Source organism: Chiloscyllium punctatum, chromosome 25, assembly GCF_047496795.1.
Source record: "Chiloscyllium punctatum isolate Juve2018m chromosome 25, sChiPun1.3, whole genome shotgun sequence".
Classification (NCBI taxonomy): domain Eukaryota; kingdom Metazoa; phylum Chordata; class Chondrichthyes; order Orectolobiformes; family Hemiscylliidae; genus Chiloscyllium; species Chiloscyllium punctatum.
In genome coordinates, this window is record NC_092763.1 from 74,580,238 (window position 1) to 74,606,049 (window position 25,812).

The window sequence follows — 25,812 nt, forward strand, 5'->3', positions numbered from 1 at the left end:
TATTATTGATGTGTTGACAAATTACCATCAAGGTTACTTTACATTGATTATTTAGTATAAAAAGGGGAGGTGCAGACCTAATTTATTTAGTAGAATTACATGTTATAAAGCACAGGATTAGCTCAATCAGTACAATATGCATTTATTTAATTTCACGCAAATATCCTCCCATCCTTTATCATCTAACCACATCAATATCCCCCTTAAACATTTTTGCCTTGTGTACTTATCAAGCTTCCATTTAAATCAATCTATAATAGTCCCTAATTAAATGTTGAAGGCTCCTCAAAAGAGTTTGAGAGACAAACTCCCGTTTCTAACACTTTTTTTTGTTCTTAGATACAAAATGGCAACAAAGTTGGAAGCAAAATATCAAACTACATCTGGAATACTGAGTACAATTTTGGTCCCATTTCTTGAGAAAGGATGTAACTGCATTGGAAGCAGATCAGAGAAGGTTCACTCAATTAATTCCAGAGATGAAAGCGTTGTCTTATGAGGAATGATTGAGCAGTTCAGCCCTCTACTCATCAGAGTTTTAAAAGAATGGGAAAAGATTCACTCGAGGTTGCGAATGTGGATTGACGAGACAGACATTACGTGGATGTGGGACAATCTAAAATGAGAGGTCACAGTTTTCAGATAACGAGTAGCAGATTTAAAACAGAGATGGGGAAAGAAATTACTTCTCTCAAAAGGTCATGAGTCTGTGGAATTCACTCCCCTAGAATGTGGTGGATGCCAGGACTCTGAATAAACGTAAGGAGGTGATGGAGATAGTTTTAAATAGTAATGGGATAAAAGTTTTGAGAGAGTGGGCAGGGAAGTGCAGTTGAGTCCAACTGGAGATCAGCCATGGTCATATTAAAATGGTGGAGCACGCCTGAGGGAATGAATTGTCTTATCCTGCTCCTAGTTCTTATGTTCGTAAAACTGTACTTCCCCAGAGTCACTTATAGCAGTTAAAACTGGAATGGGAACTGTCAACATGGAAATCTGTGATGGCAAAGCAAGAACACAATCATAGTTAAAAATCACACAACACCAGGTTACAGTCCAGCAGGTTTATTTGGAAGCACTAGTTTTTGGAGCGCTGCTCCTTCATCAGGTGGTTAATGGGGCAAAGGAGCAGCACTCTGAAAGCTAGTACTTCCAAATGAACCTGTTGGACTATAACCTGGTGTTGTGAGATTTTTAACGATGTCCATCCCAGAATCAGAACAAAATCATGACAAGGAAAGCAAATTTGTGAAAAACAAGTGTGCACTCTATGATAGACTTCCTGGATTGTGCAGATTATGAAATGTTAATAAAATTAATAACCTTAGCAAGAGAAATAGACCATCTGGCCTGATTTATGAAACAAAAGAATTATCTATATTACCTTGTACCAAACAATATCAAGATCTTGGTTTCCTGTGATGAAGTCTTCAATATCTGGGCAGTGGATCTCTTTGCTTTTTGTAATTTCAGCTTTCTCTAAATGTCGAATCATACTGTTGTAGCAAAGTCCTGAGTCATTTTCCGCCACTGTCAAGGACATTGTCACCTTCATACAATACGTTGAGTTTCTGCAACATGAGAAACATTTTCTATTCTTAATTTCATTTCAGGCATCTCAGAATATTAAAGAAAAACAATAAGAAAATGTATTGATTCTTGGCAGGATGCCATGTGGAAGTAAACAGTGGTACTCAGCCATACACAACATTTCAAAGAAGCTTCAAATCAAGAACAGAACCCTGAATTTGGCAACTTTCTGTATTAACAAAACTTTAATAGAAATACATTTCTGCGATCCTTCTGTTTTGCTGGCTCAGAATAAACAAAGTTGTATTCCATAATGCTAGCTGCTTGTTTCAATCAGGCTCCTGTATGCTTAATATATGTAGCTTTGAGCTGAAAATGTGTTGCTGGAAAAGCGCAGCAGGTCAGGCAGCATCCAAGGAACAGGAGAATCGACGTTTCGGGCATCAGCCCCTCTTCAGGAATGAGGAAAGTGTGTCCAGCAGGCTAAGATAAAAGGTAGGGAGGAGGGACTTGTGGGAGGGGCGTTGGGAATGCGATAGGTGGAGGGAGGTTAAGGTGAGGGTGATAGGCCGGAGGGCAGCATCCAAGGAGCAGGAGAATCGACGTTTCGGGCATCAGCCCTTCTTCAGGAATGAGGAAAGTGTGTCCAGCAGGCTAAGATAAAAGGTAGGGAGGACACACTTTCCTCATTCCTGAAGAAGGGCTGATGCCCGAAACGTCGATTCTCCTGTTCCTTGGATGCTGCCTGACCTGCTGCGCTTTTCCAGCAACACATTTTCAGCTCTAATCTCCAGCATCTGCAGCCCTCACTTTCTCCTCGAAGATTTTAACCTACTGCGAATCCTCTTACAAGGATGCCTTCCTTGAAGAAGCTCTCTTCCTCCCTCTACAAGGATTTCAGTGAGTCCCTCTCTCACTGCACACCCCAGGTCATCTCCTCTGCACAGAAGCTCTTCAGCCACGTTCTCTTAGCCTGCTGGACACACTTTCCTCATTCCTGAAGAAGGGCTGATGCCCGAAACGTCGATTCTCCCTGTTCCTTGGATGCTGCCTGACCTGCTGCGCTTTTCCAGCAACACATTTTCAGCTCTGATCTCCAGCATCTGCAGCCCTCACTTTCTCCCATATGTAGCTTTGAGCTGTGTAACTGCAAGTACAACTAATAATTTTAAAATGTGCAATTTGTAGCAGCTCGGAATCTTCCATAAATGCAACCTAATAGCAGAATCGCAGCTCATGATGGACAAGGTGGTCTGAGGATTGCAGGCTTGGTTATTTGAGTATGATCAAAACATTGTCTGCTGCAATCAGTCAAAATTATGATTGCTACTGTGGAAATATTTTCAAAGTAAGGCCTGATACCCTGCAGAAAGGAACTGTCCAGGCATTGTATTGATGCAAATAAACAAAAAATTGGGAGATACTGTTTCCTCTCACATTCCCCATGATATGCCTTCAGAAAAGACTTACAAGGAATTTGTCAGGTTTGGAGGATTTGAGCTATAGTGAGAGGTTGAATAGGCTGGGGCGGTTTTCACTGGTGCATCGGAGGCACCTTATAGAGATTTATAAAATCATGAGGGGCATGGATAGGATAAATAGACAAAGTCTTTTCCAGAACTAGGGGGCATAGATTTAGGGTGAGAGGGGAAAGATATAAAAGGAACCTAAGGGGCAACTTTTACATGCAGAGCACGGTGTGTGTATGGAATGAGCTGCCAGAGGAAGTGGTGGAGACTGATACAATTGCAGCATTTAAAAGGCATCTGGATAGGTATGTGAATAGGAAGGGTTTGGAGGGATATGGGCCTAGTGCTGACAAATGGGACTACATTAGGTTGGGATATCTGGTCGGTATGGACGAGTTGGACTGAAGGGTCTGCTTCCATGCTACTTCTCTATGACTCTATGACCGTATAACAGTGATTGTAGCAACCTTACCACTTACTGTTGCTAAGCTTCCCCCTCAGTCCCAGTGTTAATGATGGCCCAACCTCCCAATGCAAGCCTACTTCCTCTCAGCCTGAGGAGTTTGACATTACTGGGGGCTCACGTTGCATTCAGAAGATCATGTGGCACCTCGTTCAAATGTTGCAAATCATATTTGCATTTTGTCTGCTACTTGCCTACTTGGGTAAAAGCATACTGAGAGACAATGGAGGGAAAATGTGTGTACATTCTTTTGGAAGGATTTGACAAAATGTTTGCAGGTGCATCTGTCAGATTTTGAGATGGCACATAGATGACAGCCCATGTACCACTTCCTAAATCATGCTCTAAGCCTGCCTCCAACCCAAGCTGTGACTGGTAAGATGCCACCCATACAAAGCTGATAAATTCCAACATTGTTTCAATGGCTGACCCAGTTAAAATTACAGCAGTTACACCAACAAAGTCAGAGAAAGAAATCCTACTGTGAATAACTCACCTCCTGACTTCCCAAAGCCTGCCCACCATCTACAAGACACAAGTCAGGTGTGTGATGGAATAGTCCCCACTTGCCTGGACGGGTGCAGCTCCAACAACACTCGAGAAGCTTGACATCATCCAGGACAAAGCAGCCCCCTTGACTGGCACCCCATTCATTACATTGAACAATCGTTCCTTTCACAGTGGTAGCAGGGTAAATCATTGAAAGATGCTCTATGGTCACCTCTCAAGACTCATTCAATAGTACCTTACAAATCTGTGACCTCTACCAGCTAAAAGGACAAGGACAAAAGATCCTTGGGAGCACCATCACCTACAAACTCTCTGACAAGCTACGGATCATCCTGACTAATTTGCCATTCCTTCATTGTCACTGGATTAAATGCCAGCACCATCTTCCCAAAAGCACAGTGGGTGTGCCTCCATGACGTGGATTACAATAGTTTAAGAAGGTGACTCCCAGCACTTTCTCAATGCCAATCAGCAATAGACAGTGATGCTTACATGTTTTAAAATCCCATTGTGTCACATGTTAGCTAGGTCAATATTGATCTTACTTGCATTGTGTTTAGGACAGCTTAGTTAAAACATGCAAGTAAAAAAATGCTCCTGCTATCCAGCGTGCCCTCCTGGCTGTATCAATAAGAACTCAATGCCTGCATGCTTCGGATAATGCTTGTGACTGAACCTGAAGATTCACTTGAGTCAGATGCTGGAAGGTGATTGGACCCAGACAACTGACAAGAAATCAATGTTTTCAGGGGAAGGGGAGAGGAGACAACTGGCAGAAGGAGGAAATGGGGCTGAAAATGACAAATAGCTCTGTTTTGCAGCATCTCACTTTCTCCTTCAGAGACGCGTATCGTAAATGATTTATGTCTTGGATATGAACTTCGGAAAGTTCTCTTGTTGTTTTTTCAGTGAATGATTACGTAGTTATTCCAACCAGACAAAACTTTCTGGCAATAGCTCAATGTGAGCCAAAAGGAATTCTCAAGACATTTTCCACAAGTGAAACTTAAAAATGTTCTGGACTTTTATTTTTAAAAATGTTTATGATACCAAATTAAAAAAAAATAAGCTTCATCTTTTTGCATGAATAGAGGCCCAAAGTATTGGAATGATTTATTTGCACAATTTGTTGACTGTAATAAGCAAAACCACGTTATCTTTTTCAGAATGTACTTGAGAAAGCTCAGCCACATGTTCCGATTTCTTTCAGCAGTTTCATTTGTTTTCTACACCTAGTCACTCAAGAAATTAAAGTAACACCAGAGTATCTTTTAAATAAGGAATAATTTTACGCTCGACTGTTAAATACATCAGCTTAGAGCTATGTCATTTTGAGAAAGATTATTATGTAAACTGTTGTATCCTAAGCATAGCCAAGAGCCCTCACGATTATAATGTTTAATTGCTGAAGTTAATGACCACTGTTCAGAAGGGGAGGTGGTGGATGATGGTAATGTGACTGGAGTAGTAATCCAGAACTGCAGGCTATCATTCTGGGGAACATGGGTACAAATCACACCATGGCAGATGATAAAATTTGAATTCAGCATAAAACTGGAACTAAAAGCTCACCTAATGGTAACAATGTAACCATCGCCATTACCAAACATTTGGCTTGATCAAACAAAAGCCATGATTTGGAGGTTGGACTGGGCTGTGCAAAGTTAAAGAAAAAAAATCACACAACACCAGGTTCTAATCCAACAGATTTATTTGGAAACATGAGCTTTCGGAGCGTTACTCCTTCATCGGGTAGTTGACAACCACTTGATGAAGGAGCAGCGCTCCAAAGGCTAGTGCTTCCAAATTAACCTGTTGGACTATAACCTGGTGTTGTGTGGTTTTTAACTTAAAACAAACACGAAATTCTGGAAATCTGAAACTAACATTGAGAATGCTGGGAAAACTCAACAGGTCTGGCAGCATTGTGGAGAGAGAAGCAGAGTTAGTACTGAGATTCCGGTATGACTCTCCTCCAGAACTGCCAGACTTGATTCAGTCTTATCCGATTAAACACATCCCTGCCACCAAATTGGCTTCACGGGGAGGGGAACATTAAGTTTCATCCAACATTTTCGTACATGCCTCAGTGCTGTTATAGTTAGAGAGGTCTACAGCATGGGGCGGCACAGTGGCTCAGTGGTTAGCACTGCTGCCTCACAGCACCAGGGTCCTGGGTTTGATTTCTGTCTGTGTGGAGTTTGCACATGCTCCCTTTGACTGCATGGGTTTACTTCGGGTTCTCCGGTTTCCTCCCACAATCCAAAGATGTGCAGGTTAGGTGAATTGGCCATGCGAAATTGCCCACAGTGTTAAGTGCATTAGTCAGGGGTAATATAAGGTAGGGGACTGGGTTTGGGTGGGTTTCTCTTTGGAGGGGCAGTATGGACTTGTTGGGCTGAAGGGCCTGTTTCCACACTGTAGGGAATCTAATAAAAGGTCCCTTCAGCCCATTAAGTCTGCACCAATGTTGCACTTTAAATGCTTCTGTGAAAAAAACTTGGTCTATTTCAATATGCTGAAGGCACTATATTAATATACAATATCATTTGATTGCTACCTTTCACATCTCAACAACATATCAAGGATATCTGAAGGTCAGCAAAAGATTGGATTCCCTCTCTTACGGGGCTGTAAAAATTTGAGTTTGTCTTTGTTTGACACAAGACATTTGGAAAGCATTTCTTAAAGTATCGACACCAACATATTCACTGTGAACATGAAATTATTTAAAACTGATTATGTTCCAGTGTCCTTTTATTTTCTACAAGGTAATCCCAAAGTATTCCACTGAATCTTGCTGAGATATTTGTATCATTGATAGTCACAGGTGAGGTGCCGGAAGACTGGAGGTTGGCAAACGTGGTGCCACTGTTTAAGAAGGGCAGTAAAGACAAGCCAGGGAACTATAGACTGGTGAGCCTGACATCAGTAGAATGCAAGTTGATGGAGGGAATCCTGAGGGACAGGATGTACATGTATTTGGAAAGGCAAGGACTGGTAAGGGATAGTCAACATGGCTTTGTGCATGGGAAGTCATGTCTCACAAACTTAATTGAGTTTTTTGATGAAGTAACAAAGAAGATTGATGAGGGCAGAGCAGTAGATGTGATCTATATGGACTTCAATAAGGCTTTCGACAAGGTTCCCCATGGGAGACTGAGTAGCAAGGTTAGATCTCATGAAATACAGGGAGAACTAGCCATTTGGAGACAGAACTGGCTCAAAGGTAGAAGACAGAGGGTGGTGGTGGAGGGTTGTTTTTCAGACTGGAGGCCTGTGACCAGTGGAGTGTCACAGGGATCAGTGCTGGGCCCTCTACTTTTTGTCATGTACATAAATGATTTGGATGCAAGCTTAAGAGGTACAGTTAGTAAGTTTGCAGATGACACCAAAATTGGAGGTGTATTGAACAGCAAAGAGATTACAACAGGATCTGGAGCAGATGGGCCAATGGGCTGAGAAGTGCCAGATGGAGTTTAATTCAGATAAATGCGAGGTGCTACATTTTGGGAAAGCATATCTTAGCAGGTCTTATACACTTAATGGTAAGATCCTAGGGAGTGTTGCTGAACAAAGAATCCTTGGAGTGCAGGTTCATAGCTCCTTGAAAGTGGAGTCACAGGTAGATAGGATAGTGAAGAAGGCGTTTGGTATGCTTTCCTTTATTGGTCAGAATATTGAGTACAGGTGTTGGGAGGTCATGTTGCTGCTGTACAGGACATAGGTTAAGCCACTGTTGGAATATTGCGTGCAATTCTGGTCTCCTTCCTATGGGAAATATGTTGTGAAACTTGAAAGGGTTCAGAAAAGATTTACAAGGATGTTGCCAGAGTTGGAGGATTTGAGCTATAGGGAGAGGCTGAACAGGCTGGGGCTCTTTTCCCTGGAGCGTCGGAGGCTGAGGGGTGACCTTAGAGAGGTTTACAAAATTATAAGGGGCAAGGAAAGGATAAATAGACAAAGTCTTTTCCCTGGAGTCGAGGAGTCCAGAACTAGAGGGCATAGATTTCGGGTGAGGGGGGAAAGATATAAAAGCAATCTAAGGGGCAACTTTTTCATGCAGAGGGTGGTACGTGTATGGAATGAGCTGCCAGAGGATGTGGTGGAGGCTGGTACAATTGCAACATTTAAGAGACCTTTGGATGGATATATGAATAGGAAGGGTTTGGAGGGATATGGGCCTTGTGCTGGCAGGTGTGACTAGATTGGGTTGGGATATCTGGTTGACATGGACAGGTTGGACCGAAGGGTCTGTTTCCATGCTGAACATCTCTATGACTCTATGACTGTATAATAGTTACTATTGGAGAAAGTCAATGTTGTTTAACCTGACATTTAAAGGCAAAGGTTCTGAAACCCACATCATATCTGCAGTAAACCTGATGTATGAATGCCACCTTTACCAATTGAGAAGATAGCAGGACTGTGTTGCTTTTAGTGTCTCATTATCTGTAATTTCACAATTTTACATGTTCAAAGTAAAGTCCTGTTTAAAAATGTTCTGAAATTAGACATTTTCCACTCGGAAAAGGAAAAGGTTTTGGACTGTAATACTGTCAGGAAGATTCTAAAAAGAATAATCAATTTATCATTTGTGATTTCCAAATATTAATATAGGGAAAAACGATCAGAGCTATTGGGTGGAATCCAATCGGGGCCTGAATGAGAGGGGCTTGTGGTGAAAAATAAGGCAGCAACATGAGGGAAGTCTAGTGAGATTTATCTCAACATCAGGAACAGCTTGTAGCATCTTTAAGTGAAGTTCCAGGTTGTGGAGGCAAGATTCTGGGCAGTGGCAAGTTGCTTACTAAAGGGAGATTACACCTTGTTAAGAATCTTATTAACTGCACATCTTGCTTCATTAATATGCTGTTTCCTATCCTGCCACCCACAGTAGACACCAAGAACTCTCAACATGGAAATCAAAGTGGGCATTTTGCCACATTAGCTTGACTTTTTTTCCATGTTGGACACCGAGCACATTCCATGAGTACCCAGTCGCATGTATCCCATGTCCATGAACGTTGGTATCTATCAAGGGCCAGCTTCTAAGAACCTTCATGGCACATCTCACAGTATGTCTCTGCATGGCCCCCAATGCTGAAGCACGGGGAAGGGACAACAATGATTGTAACATTACAGCGAGGACAGTTTACATTTCAGCTTACATACTCAGCTCGTGGGCTGCATTTCCAGATTTCCTGTTTGTTCTCTTAGAGTCTACCTGGATGCTCACAGCATCTCTGCGTTGCCTAGTCTATTTACACCTACAGTCCTGCTGCTTTGCCTTGCTGTTTGACATTGATTAAATAAGCTTGTCGTGGTTGTCAGCAATCCTCAGTCAAGTCAAAGGTGATAACATTTGCTCACGGTGTCCCAGCACAGTAAGGCATGGGAAGCCTCTGATACCAGGTCAGAGGCTTGGACACAATCATTCAGCCACTCAGGGAGAGCTGAATCAGGATAGCCTCCTCATGAGGGAAGAAGAGTCAAATGTTGGACAGGCCATCACTCATCTGGACACTTTTGGCACCGCTGTGGGCTTTTTACCTCCTGGAATGAGAGACAGTTGGTATGACATGAGGTAAAAGTGAATGGCAGTAGTGGTGCATTTGGGGAGGAATACTGAGTGAAAGACTTGGCAGAATGGAGGGCATGTGCAGGGATAGCATTGTCAGGTGGATCAGGGTAGGTGAGAGCGAGTGAGGAAAGATGTTTCAAGCAACAGTGATTGTATTTGATTTATTATTGTCATATTTACTGAGATACAGTGAAAAGTATTGTTTTGTGTGCTATCCAGGTAATTCATAGCTTACATAAATACATTAGGGTAACAGAACAGAATGCAGAACACCGTGTTACAGCTACAGAGAAGGTGCAGAGAAAGATCAACTCTAATATATACTTAATGCAATCTGGTCTTCTGCTTTCGCTGCTCATGATGTGGTCTCCTCTACATTGGGGAAATGAAACATAGACTGAGTGACTGCTTCACAGAACATCTACGTTCTGCCTGCAAAAAGACCTTGAGTTTCCAGTTGCCTGTCACTTTAACACATCACCCAGATCCTTGACTAACATCTCTGTCTCAGTCTTGCTGTAGTCCTCCAGCGAAGCTCAGCGCAAGCTGGATGTACAACATCTCATTTTCCGCTTGGGGACTCTACAACCCTCTGGACTCAATGCTGAATTCGATAAAATTAGGGCTTGAAAGTTCCCATGTCCTCGCATTCTACCACACACACCAAGCCTCGTTATCACATAGTCTGCTGTTACACACTATTTAATGTTAGCCACAAACCATCTCCATTAACAGCTGTTCACCCTCTCAACCAAATAATCATCCACTTCTTTGTCTGTCCAACTGTTCTTCTCTCACTTTGGGCCCTATCTTCACCTATCATTTATTTTTACCCCCTCCCCCTGCCCAATCTTCTGCACATAAACCAATATTTTCCGAGCTACCATCAGTTCCGAGGAAGGATCACTGGACCTGAAATGTGAACTCTGATTTCCCTCCACAGATGCTGACAGACCTGCTGAGCTTTTCCAGCAATATCTGTTTTGTTTCTAATATGAGAGGTCCGTTCATGTCTGATAACAGTGGAGAAGAAGCTGTTCTTGAATCTTTTGGTACGTTGTTTTCAAATCTTTGTATCTTCTACCCAATGGAAGAGGGTGGATGAGAGTATAAACAGGGTGGGAAGGATTTTGGTTATGTTGGCTGCTTTCCCAAGGCAGTGGGATATGTAGACAGAGTCAATGGAAGGAAGGATAGTCTTCATGATGGACTGGGCTGCATTCACAATTCTCTGTGATTTCTTGTGGTGTGAGGTAAAGCAATTGCCGTATCACACTGCGATGTATCCGGATAAGTTGTTTTCCATGATGTGTCTACAAAGATTGGTAAGAGTCTTCAGGGACGTGTTGTATTCCTTAGCCTTCTGAGGAAGTAAAGGCATTGGTGGGCTTTCTTGACCATAGCATCAACATGGATGGGCCAGGAGAGATCGTTGGTGATATTTACAAAGAACAAAGAAAATTTACAGCTCAGGAACACGCCCTTTGGCCCTCCAGGTCTGAGCCGATCCAAATCGACTGTCTAAACCTGTCATCTAATTCCTAAGCATCTGTATCCCTCTGCTCCCCACCTACTCATGCATCTGTCTAGTTGCATCTTAAATGAATCTACCATGCCTGCCTCTACTACCTCTGCTGGCAACGTGTTCCAGGCACCTACCACCCTCTGTGTGAAGTACTTGCCGCGTTTATCCCCCTTACACTTTTCACCTCTCACCTTGAAAGCATGACCTCTTGTGACTGAATCCTTCACCCTGGGAAAAAGCTTATCTCTATCTAACCTGCCTATATCCTTCATGATTTTGTAGACCTCAGCCAGGTCCCCCCTCAATCTCCTTTTTTTCTAATGAAAATGATCCTAACCTACTCAACCTCTCTTCATAGCTAGCACCTTTCATACCAAGCAACATCCTCATAAACCTTCTCTGCACCCTCTCCAAATCATTCACATCCTTTTGGCAATGAATTGTACACAGTATTCTAAATGTGACTGAACCAATGTCTTGTACAATTTTAACACAGGCCACCAGCTCTTATATTCAGTACCCGTCCGATGAAGGCAAGCATACCATATGCCTTCTTGATCACTCTGTCCACCTGTGCAGCAACCTTCAGGGTGCAATGGGCTTGAACTCTCTGCTCATCAACTTTTCCCAAGGCTCTTCCATTTACTATATAAGTTGCTCTCGAATTAGACTTCCCAAAATGCATCACCTCACATTTGCCTGGTTTGAACTCCATCTGCCACTTCTCCGCCCAATTCTCTAGTCGATCTATATTCTTCTGTAGGGTGTAGGTTTGCTCGCTGAGCTGTAAGTTTGATATCCAGACGTTTCATTACCTGGCTAGGTAACATCATCAGTGGAGACCTCCAAGTGAAGCGAAGCTGTTGTCTCCTGCTTTCTATTTATATGTTTGTCCTGGATGGGGTTCCTGGGGTTTGTGGTGATGTCATTTCCTGTTCATTTTCTGAAGGGTTGATAGATGGTATCTAGATCTATGTGTTTGTTTATGGCATTGTGGTTGGAGTGCCAGGCCTCTAGGAATTTTCTCTAGCATGTCTTTGCTAAGCCTGTCCCAGGATAGATGTGTTGTCCCAGTGAAAATGGTGGGTTTTTTTCATCCATTTCTCCCTTCATACAAGGGAGAGAGGGTTATGTCTTTTTTCGGCTAGCTGGTGTTCGTGTATCCTGGTGGCTAACTTTCTTCCTGTTTGTCCTACGTAGAGTTTGTGGCAGTCCTTGCATGGAATTTTGTAGATGACATTGGTTTTGTCCATGGGTTGTACCATACATCAAAGAAGTTTCAGAAATGACAGCCAGACTACTAAGACCCCTCGGAATCCTAGGAACACACAAACCCACCAACACTCTCAAACAAAAACTAACAAACTTAAAAGACCCACTACAACTCAGTACAATCACAGCACAACAACTGGTTAGAAAAGGCTTTGCATTCTTTAGCTAGTTTGTGGAACACAGTGTAGTTTGGTGTTATACATTATTAAGATTTAATCCCTATTTACATTACTTAGCTGAAGTCAAACTTCTGAGGTAGATTTTAATTGGAGCTTCAAGGGGGAGGAAAACAAATGTCACATTTGTGTCATAGAATCCCTACAGTGTGGCATCAGGCCATTTAGCCCATTGAGTCCACAGTGACCCTCCAAAGAGCATCCCATCCAGACTCACCCCCTTACCCAATCCCCGTAACCCTGCATTTTCCATGGCAAATCCAACTAGCTTACATATCCTGGGACATTATGGGCAATTTAGCATGGCCAATCCAGCTAACCTGCACATCTTTGGGTTGTGGGACGAAACCAAAGCACCCGGAGGAAACCCGTGCAGACAATGTGCAAACTCCACACAGACAGTCCCACAACACTGGAATCAAACCTGGGTCCCTGACACTGTCCCAGGCAGCAGTATTAAGCACTGCCACATTGAATCCTCTTAGATCACCCAGCTGCTGATGTGGATAATTTCAAATAAGATTGATAGATTTTTATTAGGTAAGGATACCATGAAATATAGCACTGAAGCTGCATGGCGTGAAGATCTAAAACAACCATGATCTACTGCTGGAAAAGGGTGGAACAGTTTGCTGTTCTTATGTTCCAATGGTGCAACTAGGCATTTGCTTCACACAGATTCACATGAATGTCTGCATTTCAGTGATGTGTGAAACTTGGCTTTCAAATGTTTTTCTCAAACTTCGATCTATAGTCACTCAGCTCCTGCCAATAGCAGGCCCCATACAGACTGTAGACTCGACAGAGCTTCTATGAGCCTGGGACCAATTCTATTGGCCACCAGTGATGCAGTGCCACCCCTGGCAGGAGGCCCAGTTGGCAGGATAGTAGGGGTGGAAGGTGAATGAAGTAGCAGGATGTGGGGTTGGTGACAGCATACATCAGCAATAGTCCACAGCAAGGCAATGACATGCCCTCTTGCTGTTTTGGGGCACTATCACTGAGCTACCTTGTATACCACAGGTACCCAGAAGTAAAAAGCATCCCACGTGCACTCTGATCCAATGTCAAATGCGATGACATTTATACAAATATAAAGAAGGGATTCTGTGGGGTGGTTTTGTCGTGTGCAACAGAAACCACATTTGTTTGTCATGGCAAAGCATTATGTCATGAGATTAAAAAGAACTGTGTCAACTATTTGACTCATGGGGTAGATTAATCATGTGATTAATGGGGTAGATTTCATGGTGGAACTCCGAGGAAGCACTCAGTGTCCTTTTTTCAGATAAGGGTAAGTCATGCCATGCTTATTGAATGGAATCGTTAATCAGGTGTACACCTGTTAAAGACAAACAACAATAATAACCCTCTAAAACTTGTATTACCCAGCACCTGAGTAAGGGAGTCCTCAGAGATATCCTGTGTGTAAAACCAAAAATCACATAATGCCAGTTAAACAAAATTAATATATTCCACTGAGTATGATATGACAGCGTAATTAAACAGGGATAGCTGTTTAATAGTTGCCATTTTTCAACAGTGATGTTTGTGTTGCAATCCTTGAAAAACCTATTCACAGCTTTATGTGGCTAATGATACAATTTGATATCAACAGAGTATTAAGGGATTACCACTAATTTTCTCTCTGTTAATTTTTCCAATGAAGTGGGATAATGTTGGTAAAAATAGTGTTAAAGGGCTGTTTACCCCTCCTCACCAATAATCCAAGAAGATCACTTTCTTTCTCTGTTCGATTTACTATTGAGAAGCTTATGCAGAATACTGCAGTAAATTTCTATGAAGAAGTATTTGATGCTGGTTTAGAGGTTAGTATCAGTCCACTTAACAAAGATAAGGCTTTCAAACTCACATCACAGCATACATTTGGATGAATCGGAATGAAGACTTTTCTGTTGATACAGAATGAACAGGAGTACAGTAGAAAGAAACAAACGAGTTGGTAACCAAGTAAGTAACGCAGTGAAGGGAATGTTTATAACATATGAAGCTACATCAAGTTTTCGGGACTGGAAAAAAATACTCACCCAAGGAGACAGAAATTTCAGAAAGTCATCAAGAGAATTAAAATGTGAACTTGCATTAAGATAGCAAGATTCAAAAGGTGATATAATATCAAATAATCAGTAATGAGTTTTTAAAAAAAAGTGGCACACATTTACAGCATTCCTAGATGAGAATGTGGGATGCTAAATTAGATATGGTGTAGGAGTGTGGAAGATTATACAGATTGAATCTCAACATTCCAGAGGTTGTTTCTGTAGTGATATGTAATGTGTATCATCCTGCCTCCCTCCTGCCCACTCCAAACCATTCCCCATTATAATGGAATGGGAGGGATGGAGGTGGATTTGTCAACCACTCGGCTTCTAGTCCTTAATCATTAAACCCAAATTAACCAATCGTTAACACTCTCACTCTGCCATAAACTGCTGGACAGTGGCAGGAGGGCTGAGAATGCAAAGATTAGTTTTGAAAGACCTTCCATGAGAGACAGGAAGCAGGACTGGAGAGGGTGGGGCTGTTGGCATGTGGTAATCTCTAACTGGCCTGCATTTATTGAATTGGCACCACACCCACAAATATCCACTCCCTCCAATACCGACAGTTAGCACACACCGCTGTGATTATCCACAAGATGCACTGCAGAAATTCACCAAAGATCCTTTGACCGCACCTTCCAAACCCATGTCCACTCTCATCAAAAGGACAATGAGAAACGAACATGGGAACATGCCAACACCTGCAAAGTCCCCTCCAAGCCACTAACTATCCTGACTAGGAAATGTATCACCGTTTCTTCAGCATCGGTGAGTCAAAACCCTGGAATTTCCTCCCGAGGGGAATTGTGGGCCATCCAATAGCACATAGAAAACAACAATTGAAGAAGGAAGCTCACCACTACTCTCTCAAAGGCAACTAGAGATGGGCAATAAACACTGGCCAGCCAGTGATGTCCACATCCCAAGAATGATTTTAAAAAAGTAATGATTTGGGTTCTTTGTAGAGGACTTAGCCAGCAGCAGTATTTTGTGAATATGAAGTTTGATTCCATAAAGACCGTAGATACTGTATTATCAAAATGGTTAATTCATGAGGTCAGGAGACAAGCAAGTAAACAAAAGTCTTCTGTGATTCACTAAAAATGAAGGAAAGCAAAAAGTGTATGCCAGTGGAACTTCACTGAGTTGGTCAGGGGTCACTGATGCTGCAGCCATTTCTGCCTGCAGTGTGTATAAGCGGTTGGGAGCTTGGAAGGGAAATTGTTCTATATTTGTTAGCAACACCAGTCATTGGGGGAGCTCCAAAAAAAGAACAGAAACACATTATAAAGGGATTGATGCAGAATGGAAAGCTGGAATGATGAGTGGGAACTGTCATTTAATGTGGACAAGTGCAAGCTAATAAGACTGGGGACATAACCGAAACAGCAAGAATATAAATTAAATGGCCAGAGGCAACACATCACAAAATAAGCCTGAATTGTTGAGATGCTGGTGAAGCCATCAGCACTGTGTGTGGCACCGGTGAAGAAAGATAACACGATTTTTGTATGTATAGCCAGAGGAATAGAACATGAACCTGAGGAGATATTGATGCATATGTGAAAGGTAGAGATAAAGCCACACCTGAAATTCTGTGTAGAATTCTGCAGCAAGAATATTTGGTTACTGATACTTAGATAAAGGCACTGGATCATGAAGAGGTCAAAAAAATAGCTTGGGATTGTTTATTCTGGAGAAGACAAGCAAAAAATATATCATGCTAGTGTTCAATCTTTTTGATAACTGATGAACTGAACATGAAAGAGCATGTGAATGAGATTGCCAAAAGAGGACAAAAGCTAAAACTCAAGGAGAGAAAAGTGGCATGCAACTAATTGCTTTGGAGGGAATGTGTGAGAAAGATTAAGGGATGATTGGATTAATATTTCAGGGAAAGTGTCTCATTTCCAGGACTGACTGGATGAAAGTAGCATGAAGTAAAGATTCTTGTGCTTTTCTGTTTTCCCTGTTGCTGAATGAGCACTGGAAGTTCTTCATTATGGTTAAGAAAAGCACATTTGCAAAAAAAAAATCATACATCAGGCATTTTGCATTCCTGTGAATTTGAAGGAGGGTTACAACATTAAGATTCAAACTGACATTATTTTCATTTTTAGGATGAAAGCAATCTTAATTTTGGCAGGTAATAGAGAGACTAAATGTGAGTCTGTGCAGTCCCTGGTGTCAGCCAGTGAGGTTTTTCCAACACATTGAAAGCATTTCATGTGCTGTTAAGATTAACATGAATTTTTTTTTCCCAGCTCTCAGTACATAAATATGACTCAATAGCTCTGCAAAACAGGCTTAATGACTGTAAAATTTAAACAGCAGATTATAGCTCAAAAGACAGTGAATTAGCAGGCCTGAAATTGCAGAATTAATGATGCATGTTGTCTATCACAATAACATGATTACTTTTTAATCATCAAATGTGTTTCCTGATTTAGCTCAAATTAAAATAAATTATAGATACCCAAACAATGACAGCTACTTATAAAACAAAAAGGAGCATGCACATTGGTCAAAAGAAAACATTAAAGGTGGATGATGGAAAAGCTATAACTATTTCTTGACAAACAGAATCAGTTTATCGAGAGAAATGAAAATCATGGCATAGGATCATTTATCAAACAAAGATGCTTGCAAAATTAAAATAAAATGTATATTTACTAAAAGTGAAATTTAATGAAGCTCTAGTCTGCTTCTTGTGGTTTAATAGTTGACAGCAATGGAAAAGGAACTGATTGATCCGAATCCCCACAATACAATTCCCATTTGGCTTGTTCAATACTGAACTGAACATTAAATGCTCAGTCAATCATTAAGATTGTTTTATTCCACATCTGCAATAGTGCCTGACTCCAATCTCTGCATCACTGATACTGTCACTAACTCTCCTACACAGAATTGTATCACTTTCAGACTTGAATTCCACCCAACATCAGTTTCAGACTCATCCTAAACTGTGATTTCCCATGTTCTATTAAATGTGCTGTTCAGTTATCATTCCTCTTCCAGCCAAACTCTAACGGCTTGTCAATACTGAATGCTTTGGTTTCAAAATTCTTTCTTTCATCTACAAGTCCATTGATGACATCTCTGCATCATACCCCTTTAAGCACCTGGAACTATGTGGTCTACCCGCTCCTTTTAGGAGTGTCACAACACTTTGTTCTTCAGAACATGCTCTTCTATGCATATCCCTTCCTCTCTACTCAACTGTTGGCATCCAAGCACTCACCATTCTCTCCTTAAACCTTTCTGCCTTGCTTTGTCTCTCCATACTTTGGCAATCAATTTCAAAATTTATCCCCTCTCTCTCACCATTTGTCATCACCTCTAAGGAGAAAATGAGGACTGCAGATGCTGGAGATCAGAGCTGAAAATGTGTTGCTGGAAAAGTGCAGCAGGTCAGGCAGCATCCAAGGAGCAGGAGAATCGACGTTTCGGGCATCAGCCCTTCTTCAGGAATGAGAAAGTGTGTCCAGCAGGCTAAGATAAAAGGTAGGGAGGAGGGACTTGGGGGCGGGGGGTTGGGAATGTGATAGGTGGAGGGAGGTTAAGGTGAGGGTGATAGGCCGGAGTGGGGTGGGGGCGGAGAGGTCAGGAAGAAGATTGCAGGTTAGGAAGGCGGTGCTGAGTTCGAGGGATTTGACTGAGACAAGGTGAGGGGAGGGGAAATGAGGAAACTGGAGAAATCTGAGTTCATCCCTTGTGGTTGGAAGGTTCCCAGGCGGAAGATGAGGCGCTCTTCCTCCAACCGTCGTGTTGCCATGGTCTGGCGATGGAGGAGTCCAAGGACCTGCATGTCCTTGGTGGAGTGGGAGGGGGAGTTGAAGTGTTGGGCTATGGGGTGGTTTGGTTGGTTGGTCCGGGTGTCCCAGAGGTGTTCTCTGAAATGCTCCGCAAGTAGGCGGCCTGTCTCCCCAATATAGAGGAGGCCACATCGGGTGCAGCGGATGCAATAGATGATGTGTGTGGAGGTGCAGGTGAATTTGTGGCGGATATGGAAGTGTCCCTTGGGGCCTTGGAGGGAAGTAAGGGGGGAGGTGTGGGTGCAATTTTTGCATTTCTTGAGGTTGCAGGGGAAGGTGTCGGGAGTGGAGGTTGGGTTGGTGGGGGCTGTGGACCTGACAAGGGAGTCACGGAGGGAGTGGTCTTTTCGGAATGCTGATAGGGGAGGGGAGGGAAATATGTCCCTGGTGGTGGGGTCCGTTTGGAGGTAGCGGAAATGTTGGCGGATCCCTCTAACCCAGGATGTGAACTTTTGTTTGCTGCCAAGCTACTAAGTTAGAAACTTCAATCTGCTTTCCAGCATTTCAAGGGTATAATTTAGTCAGACACTCCAGTGTAATCCTGAGAGAATGCCAAATGTTGGTTCTTAAAGTGAGTCAACCTTCGTGTTTGGATGTAAAGGATTCCATGGCTCTGTTCTATTCAGTATAAATTCTCTGTTAAAAAAAACAACCAAATCACCATCTTATTGTTATTTGTGGAATATTGCTGGGAGCAAATTGGTCTTTATATTTCCAAGCATTGTAACAATCACTACACTTTGAGAGTACTTAATAAAGGTTAAACAACTCTGCAGTGCCTCGAGGTTTTGAAAGGGGCAACATTTATGTGTGTGTTTACTTTTTCCAATTTCAAATTAGTGCCTGCAAATTTCCTTCACCTTTTTCTTCTGGAACACCATGATGTCTCTCGTTGCATTATATTTGTAAACTGTCATTGCTATATTGCTTCAAAAAAAAACCTCTTGCATCAAAAAAGGACTCTATTTATCAAAACTGTAATCAAACACATGGCAACTTTCATTCTAAGATTAACCGCTGGCAAAGCAAACACGATTATTTAGTTTGATACACCTAAAATATAATTGTGACAACTTGCAAAAAAAAAATAATGTCTTAAATCCAAACTGTTATTAGCCTTAGGGAACCAAACTCTTTGAAATGTTTCCAATATAACTTTTGAAGCTTGCAAAATGATTCACCAATAAAAGATGTATTTGGGAGATGATTGTATTATTTTGCATCTTTGAATTAATGTTCCTACAACGGTTACATTACAATATTCTCAAGGCTTAGAAAAAGTTACAGTGTAATCACCAATGGCTTATCTAATGGCTTTGGGCATTCTTCAACGTGATTATACCTTCAAATAAAAATGTGAAACATGATCAATTGGTTTTCAACTGATTCTCGCCAATGGCTCTTATCTGTATCTGACACAACAATTGAGTGATGTTAGTCAGCACCAAAACAGATGCTGTTACCAAGGGGCATCAATAGTCTGCATTGTTATCATTCAGTTGTAAGGTCTTCATCTTATGGACATGCCTACAAGCTAGACAAGAGCTGGTTGGAGATGATATATATAGAATGATAAACTATCGTTACCTCACTCCTAAAACAGAATTTCCATTTCACACAATAGAACCTCCCAAACCAGTCTACTGGAATGGAATCATATTAAATGTGATATAAGGTTTGAGATTTGAAAAGATTCCCTGTCACCTGTCTCATTCTATTTGGATCTGTTTTGGGCTGGAGGCAGGTTTGGAGTTGAGTTGCCCATGGTTAGTATTGGGCCCCACACATTTCCTGATGTTTATGAATGATCTCCTTGTTGACAGGCACAATACTCGGGGTTTCCTCTGCGTTACCAAGGCATCATACATACCCAACACATTTGGCATCAAACAGGTGCGATATAAGAATGGAATCCTCATGATGGACAGAGAGGAAAAAAACCTCCAATAGAGAGAAAACTTCAAAGAACTTCTGAACCACGATACAACTGTCAGAAAGGATATACTTGGGAAAATCCCCAACATCCCATGAAAATCACTCTTGGTCTCCCACCTGGAATGGCAGAAACTAAAACTGCCACTAAACACATCAAGAATGAAAAAACCAAAGGAGTGCATGTAATTCCAGTGGAGATTTCCAAACTTGTATGAGCACAGCTTACCCACGATTTCCATCAACTATTCCTGAAAATCTGGGACAAAGAAACTCCTGCCGATAATCAGGGATGTTGTCATCACTGCTGTCTTCAAGCAAAGAGACAAAATGGACTATGGGAACTACCAAGGAATTTCCCTGTGCTCCATCAGAGGAAAGATCACAGCGAGGTGTTTGGGAGGGAGGGTGGGTGAGTGGAGAATGAGCATGATGACCTGGGAAGTGACCCAACCCACATTATCTTAAGAAAAAAAATCCAGCTCTGATGGCAAGTCAAGGCAACAACATCGATGCTACCTTTTGAACTTTTATGATCCTTCATTATTCCAGGACCTCATCCTGCGTCACGTCACCAGGATGGTGATATAGCAGGAGACCCAAGGACCACTTAGCAGACTGCACTGATGAGTCATGGTCCAGGAATTGATTCACCAATTCCTGATGAAGGGCTTACGCCCAAAGCATCGACTCTCCTGCTCCTCGGATGCTGCCTGACCTGCTGTGCTTTTCCAGCACAATACTCTGGACTCTGACCTCCAGCATCTGCATTCTCCCGGAGAGTCACGGTCACAATAAAAACCTCAAGCATATTCCCGTTGCAGCTGGAATGGTTGCGATCAGCAAATAAAAAAACCATGAGAGGATGGGAGAGTGGGCAGATACTCCCGTTCCAGAAACCTCTGCCTCCAAATGCAGTAACCTTCTGCTGTATAACTCTCCCAGAGTTGCTCAAAGAGTACATTATATGTCTTCAGTGTGCCACCGCTCCCCTCCCCCGCCCCCCCCACGCCCCAACCCTCTTTGCTCATCGGATCATAGAACCCCTACAGTGTGGAAGCAGACCATTTGGCTCATCATGTCCACACCAACCCTCCGAAGAGCATCTCACTCAGACCTCACCCCCCCCGCCCCCACCCTCACCCTATATTTCCCCTGGGTAACCCGTGTAGCCTGCACATCCCTCAACGCTATGGAAAATTTAGCATGGCCAATCCACCTAACCTGCACAGCTTTGGACTGTGGGAGGAAACTGCAGCAAGCAGAGGTAATCCACAGAGAGGATGTGCAAACTCCACACAGTCGCCCAAGGCTGGAATCAAACCGGGGTCCCTGGCGCTGTGTGACAGCAGTGTTAACCACTGAATCACTGAGCCACCGTGCCACCTGTCAGTCAATATTAGAAAAAAGAGACATTTAGGTCAAGTACTCTGAGGGGTGACAACTGGTGATGGATTGCCACTCTGCTCCTTTTGTTTTATGCTGAAATGGAACTGTATATTTCTGGCCAGGACTTCCAAATGCACTGTCTGCAGGAATTGGAAGGAAAGATGTTGCGAAGACCACCCTCTCGCACAAGGTCATTGGATGACTTCAAGCCATAAGCCTCTTTTTCCTTTCAAAACAGAATTTGAAGCCTCATGTTAAGAAGCTAATTCAGTGCCTAAGTACTCTGGGATATTTAAATAACTTTACTGCATTAGCAAATGAACTGGCATGAGATAAGCTGATAGTTTGGGTGCATGCCAGTTGTGCAGGTTGGGTAGGTGCAGGGGAGATAGGTTAACAAGGTGACAGATAAAAGGGTGGAACATGGCAGGGTAATGTGTCAGAGTCAGTTGTCTGGCATGTAAAGTAACAGGGTTTGCACTGTGGGAATGTGGACAGGGTGCCAGAGGGGGTCAGGTGGCAAAGTGGGTAGGATAGTAAATTGTCAGGTTAGGTCCATTCAGCAGTGCTGAGGTAGGCAAGAACCTAAGGTGAGGGGTGGTGGAAAGGGTAATGGAGGGAGGGTGAAGCATTAGGAAAGGTGAGGGGCTCATGAGAGGTGGAAGTAGGAAAGGTCATGTGGGGGTTAGAATGTCAGTGGTCAGAGGGTTAGTGGCAGTGGGAGGTGCAGGGAGTGAAGTTGGGGGTTTGGAGAGGTGTGTGAGAGGGTCAATGGGAATATGTGAGGGGGTTCAAGATGAGAGTGGTGCTGGAAAAGCACAGCATGTCAGGCAGCATCCGAGGAGCAGGATAATTGATGTCTCGGGCAAAAGCCCTTCATCAGTTGTGAGGGGCGTGTCAATTGTATAATTAAACAGGGGTTCGAACTGGTTTTTATGCATTTATTATTTACTGAGTCCAAGGTCTCCATCTCTAACCCACAGCTGAGAATATTTTGAGGGTTTTTGATGTTGGATAATTGCTCTTGGGAAGTTTAATATTCTCAGGCAATTCCCTCCATTCTCGATGCTCTCCTCTGGGCATCTTTCAACCTATGTCCACTTTCTGACCATGAGGAGATTGGAGATATGGGCCAATAAGCTATAACTTCAGAAATTAATGGAAAACTCTTTCATACATAGGGGTCACTTTTAAATCGCCATGGGTAAACTTTCAAATTATAAATTTTCAACAAAACTGGAATCTGTGATGTCTCAGAAAATATGTATTAATCAATAAAACTACTGTTATCTACATGAGCTTACTGATTAATTTCTTATGCAATCATTGTATTCCTCCCCAGGAGAGCAGCAGTGTTAATATTGGCTGGTGGGGACTGCAAGATAAATTGTTTCTGTTAATAATTAGTCTTTCCTCACTCACATTCATTCACTAACATTGAAATGTTATTTAAATGTCCCAGATTTCTACTAAAACAAGAGTACGATGTGGGATTTTAAAACTTGAACTGTATTGCGCTTACAAAGTCCAACTCATTTCACAGTCCAGCAATACAAACTTTTAAAGTTAAATACCATCTTCTGGGACACACGCAGAGAATGCTGGAAAAACTCAGCAGGTCTGGCAGCAAGAGAGAAACAGAGTTAATGTTGAGTCAAATAGGAATCTTGTTCAGAATTGTTCAGTTCAGTTGAGCTTCAGTTCTGAAGCAGAGTCCTATTGGAATCAAAGCATTAACTCTGTTTCTCTTGCCACAGATACCACCAGACCTGCTGAGCTTCTCTAGCATTCTCTGTGCCTGTCCCTGAACAGCAATAATAGCAAAAGAACAATTTGTACCTTCCAGCCACAATCCATGGAAAAGCAATATGTAAAAAAAAAATCATTCATGTCACTTGTGGGTATTTTATTTGACAAAATGTTTTATTAACTTGGGTATTTCCATTTGCTGGCATTTACATTGCTACATTTTTTCTAGTGCAATGTGAAAAAGAAATGCCTGCTTAATAATTTTTAAATGACTATGACAATTGTGCAACTTTCGAGTTCAATGATAGTGGATTATTCCAGGCAAATATGATAATGCTCAGAGACAAAAAGAAACACTAAGTGCTGGACAAGTTCAGCAGGTCTGACAGCGTCCGCAGAGAGAGAAATAGTTAACAAGCTGAGTTAAATTGGACTCCCTCTGAAGTGTAGAATTCAGTTCAACACACTATTTTCACAGATGCTGCCAGCAAGTTCCCAAGACTTGCTGCTTTTACTTCAGATTTCCAACATCCACAGCCTTTAAGCACAGAATTTTCTATTGGATATCTTGGGTTAGGTTCGACTTATATTATCACTCCACAAATGCTGTTGGTTCAGTGCATAAGCTTTCTGAGCACAACACAGATCATGTGCTTTTTAAAATTTAATATCAACTATCAGCATAGAATCCTGACAACGTGGAAGCAGACTATTCAGCCCATTGAGTCCACCCCAACCCTCTGGAGAGCATCCCACCCAGACTCACCCGCTACCCTATAATCCTGTATTTCTAATGGCTAATCCACCTAGCCTGTACATCCCTGTAAACTGTGGGTAATTTAGCATTGCCATTTCACGTAAACTGCACATCTTTGAAGTGGGAGGAAAGCAGAGCACCCAGAGGAAACAGATGCAGCCATGGGAGAGCGCATAGATTCCACTCAGTTAGTCACCTAAGGCTGGAATTGAAACTGAGTTCATGGCGCTGGGAGGCAGCAGTGTTCACCACTGAGCCACCGTACCATGTCTATAGCACTTAAGATATTAAACATCAGCAATGCCAACTTTGGACGTGTCTTGAAATACAGGCAAGAACTTTACTTCAGAAATAGCCACAGATGTATTACATCCAGTAGAATGCAGTTAGTTCCATGTTCATCAGGCACAAGCCATAATCTAGTTCATCACAATCTGTCGTGCATAACACAGCCGCATATTCATATGTTATTATGAGTACAGTTCGACAAGGTATTGGAGAGTGTTGTGACGAATATGTCATTCAATTCAAAAACAACCATGCTGTAGGGACTGTTTATATGTAAGTTGAGCCAGATGTCTAATCAGATATACAAAGACCCACTTCAAGGACGCTTTGTGAACGAGGAGCAGGAGTGGGCAATTCAGCCATTGAGCTTGTTCTGCCTGTGATAAAATCAAGGCTGATCTCGTCTTGGCCTCAACTTTCCTTTGCTGCCCACTCCTCATCACCCTTTAACCCATTAAAAACAAGTTTATCCCCTTGTTAAATGTATTTAATGTCCCAGCATCCACCACACTCCAGGCTCGTCAAATCCACAACACCCCTGGAGAAAAGCAATCCCCCCTCATCTTTGTTTCAAATCTGCTGCCTCCTAGTCCAAAACTATGACCTCTCCTTCTGGATTGCACCTTAAAGGGAGACATCTGACCTACATCTACTTTGTCAATTCCCTTTAGCATCATATATACCTCAATAAGATCTCTTTTCATTCTTCTAAACACTGACGAATGTGATGTGAAGGTCCGAAATATTGATTTCATGCCTGGGAGATGTGAGTCAATGTCAGAGGAAAACGGCACCACCTCTCATTGGCAAGTATACACTGCCCTGATCATCAGTCATTACAGCAGTTTGCCAACATCAAAAACACCAACCCTAAGCGATAACCGATAACCACTTCATATGTGACATTTGCAACGGACCTTTGGTTTGGTCACTTCAGCCATCAGCAACTGTTCAGTTATTCCACCCCCAACAGTTTCACTGCAAGTTCATCTTCATACACAGGTGAAAGGTCATTAACACCATTACAGGGCAAACCATCTTTAATTTAGTGGATAAGTAATTCGATAGTGTAGGTGGAGTGATTGGAATGAGGTCAGCCAGGCGAATCACAGAATATAAGTTCCTTAATTGGGGCTGTTAACCTGGCCCAATCAGGAAGCCCGAACTGAAGAATATAAACAGGAGTGGATGCCCGGGTGTCCTTGGAGAAGGAGCACGCGGGTGTCCACCGACACCCTGCAGTTGTGACAAAAAAAAAGAAAAAAAGAAAAAGAAAAAAAAAGAAAA

At 42.4% G+C, this 25,812-nt stretch overlaps 1 protein-coding gene across 2 annotated transcripts in view; it reads right to left on the reverse strand.

Annotated features, from left to right (window-relative positions):
* The window catches only part of il1rapl2 (interleukin 1 receptor accessory protein-like 2), a 1,030,579-nt gene that overhangs the window by 443,471 nt on the left and 561,296 nt on the right, over window positions 1–25,812 (reverse strand). For both annotated transcript variants that reach the window (XM_072595577.1, XM_072595576.1), the window contains exon 4: window positions 1,385–1,571. In XM_072595577.1, coding sequence (XP_072451678.1) covers window positions 1,385–1,571 — 187 coding nt within the window. The remainder of the gene's footprint in view (window positions 1–1,384; window positions 1,572–25,812) is intronic.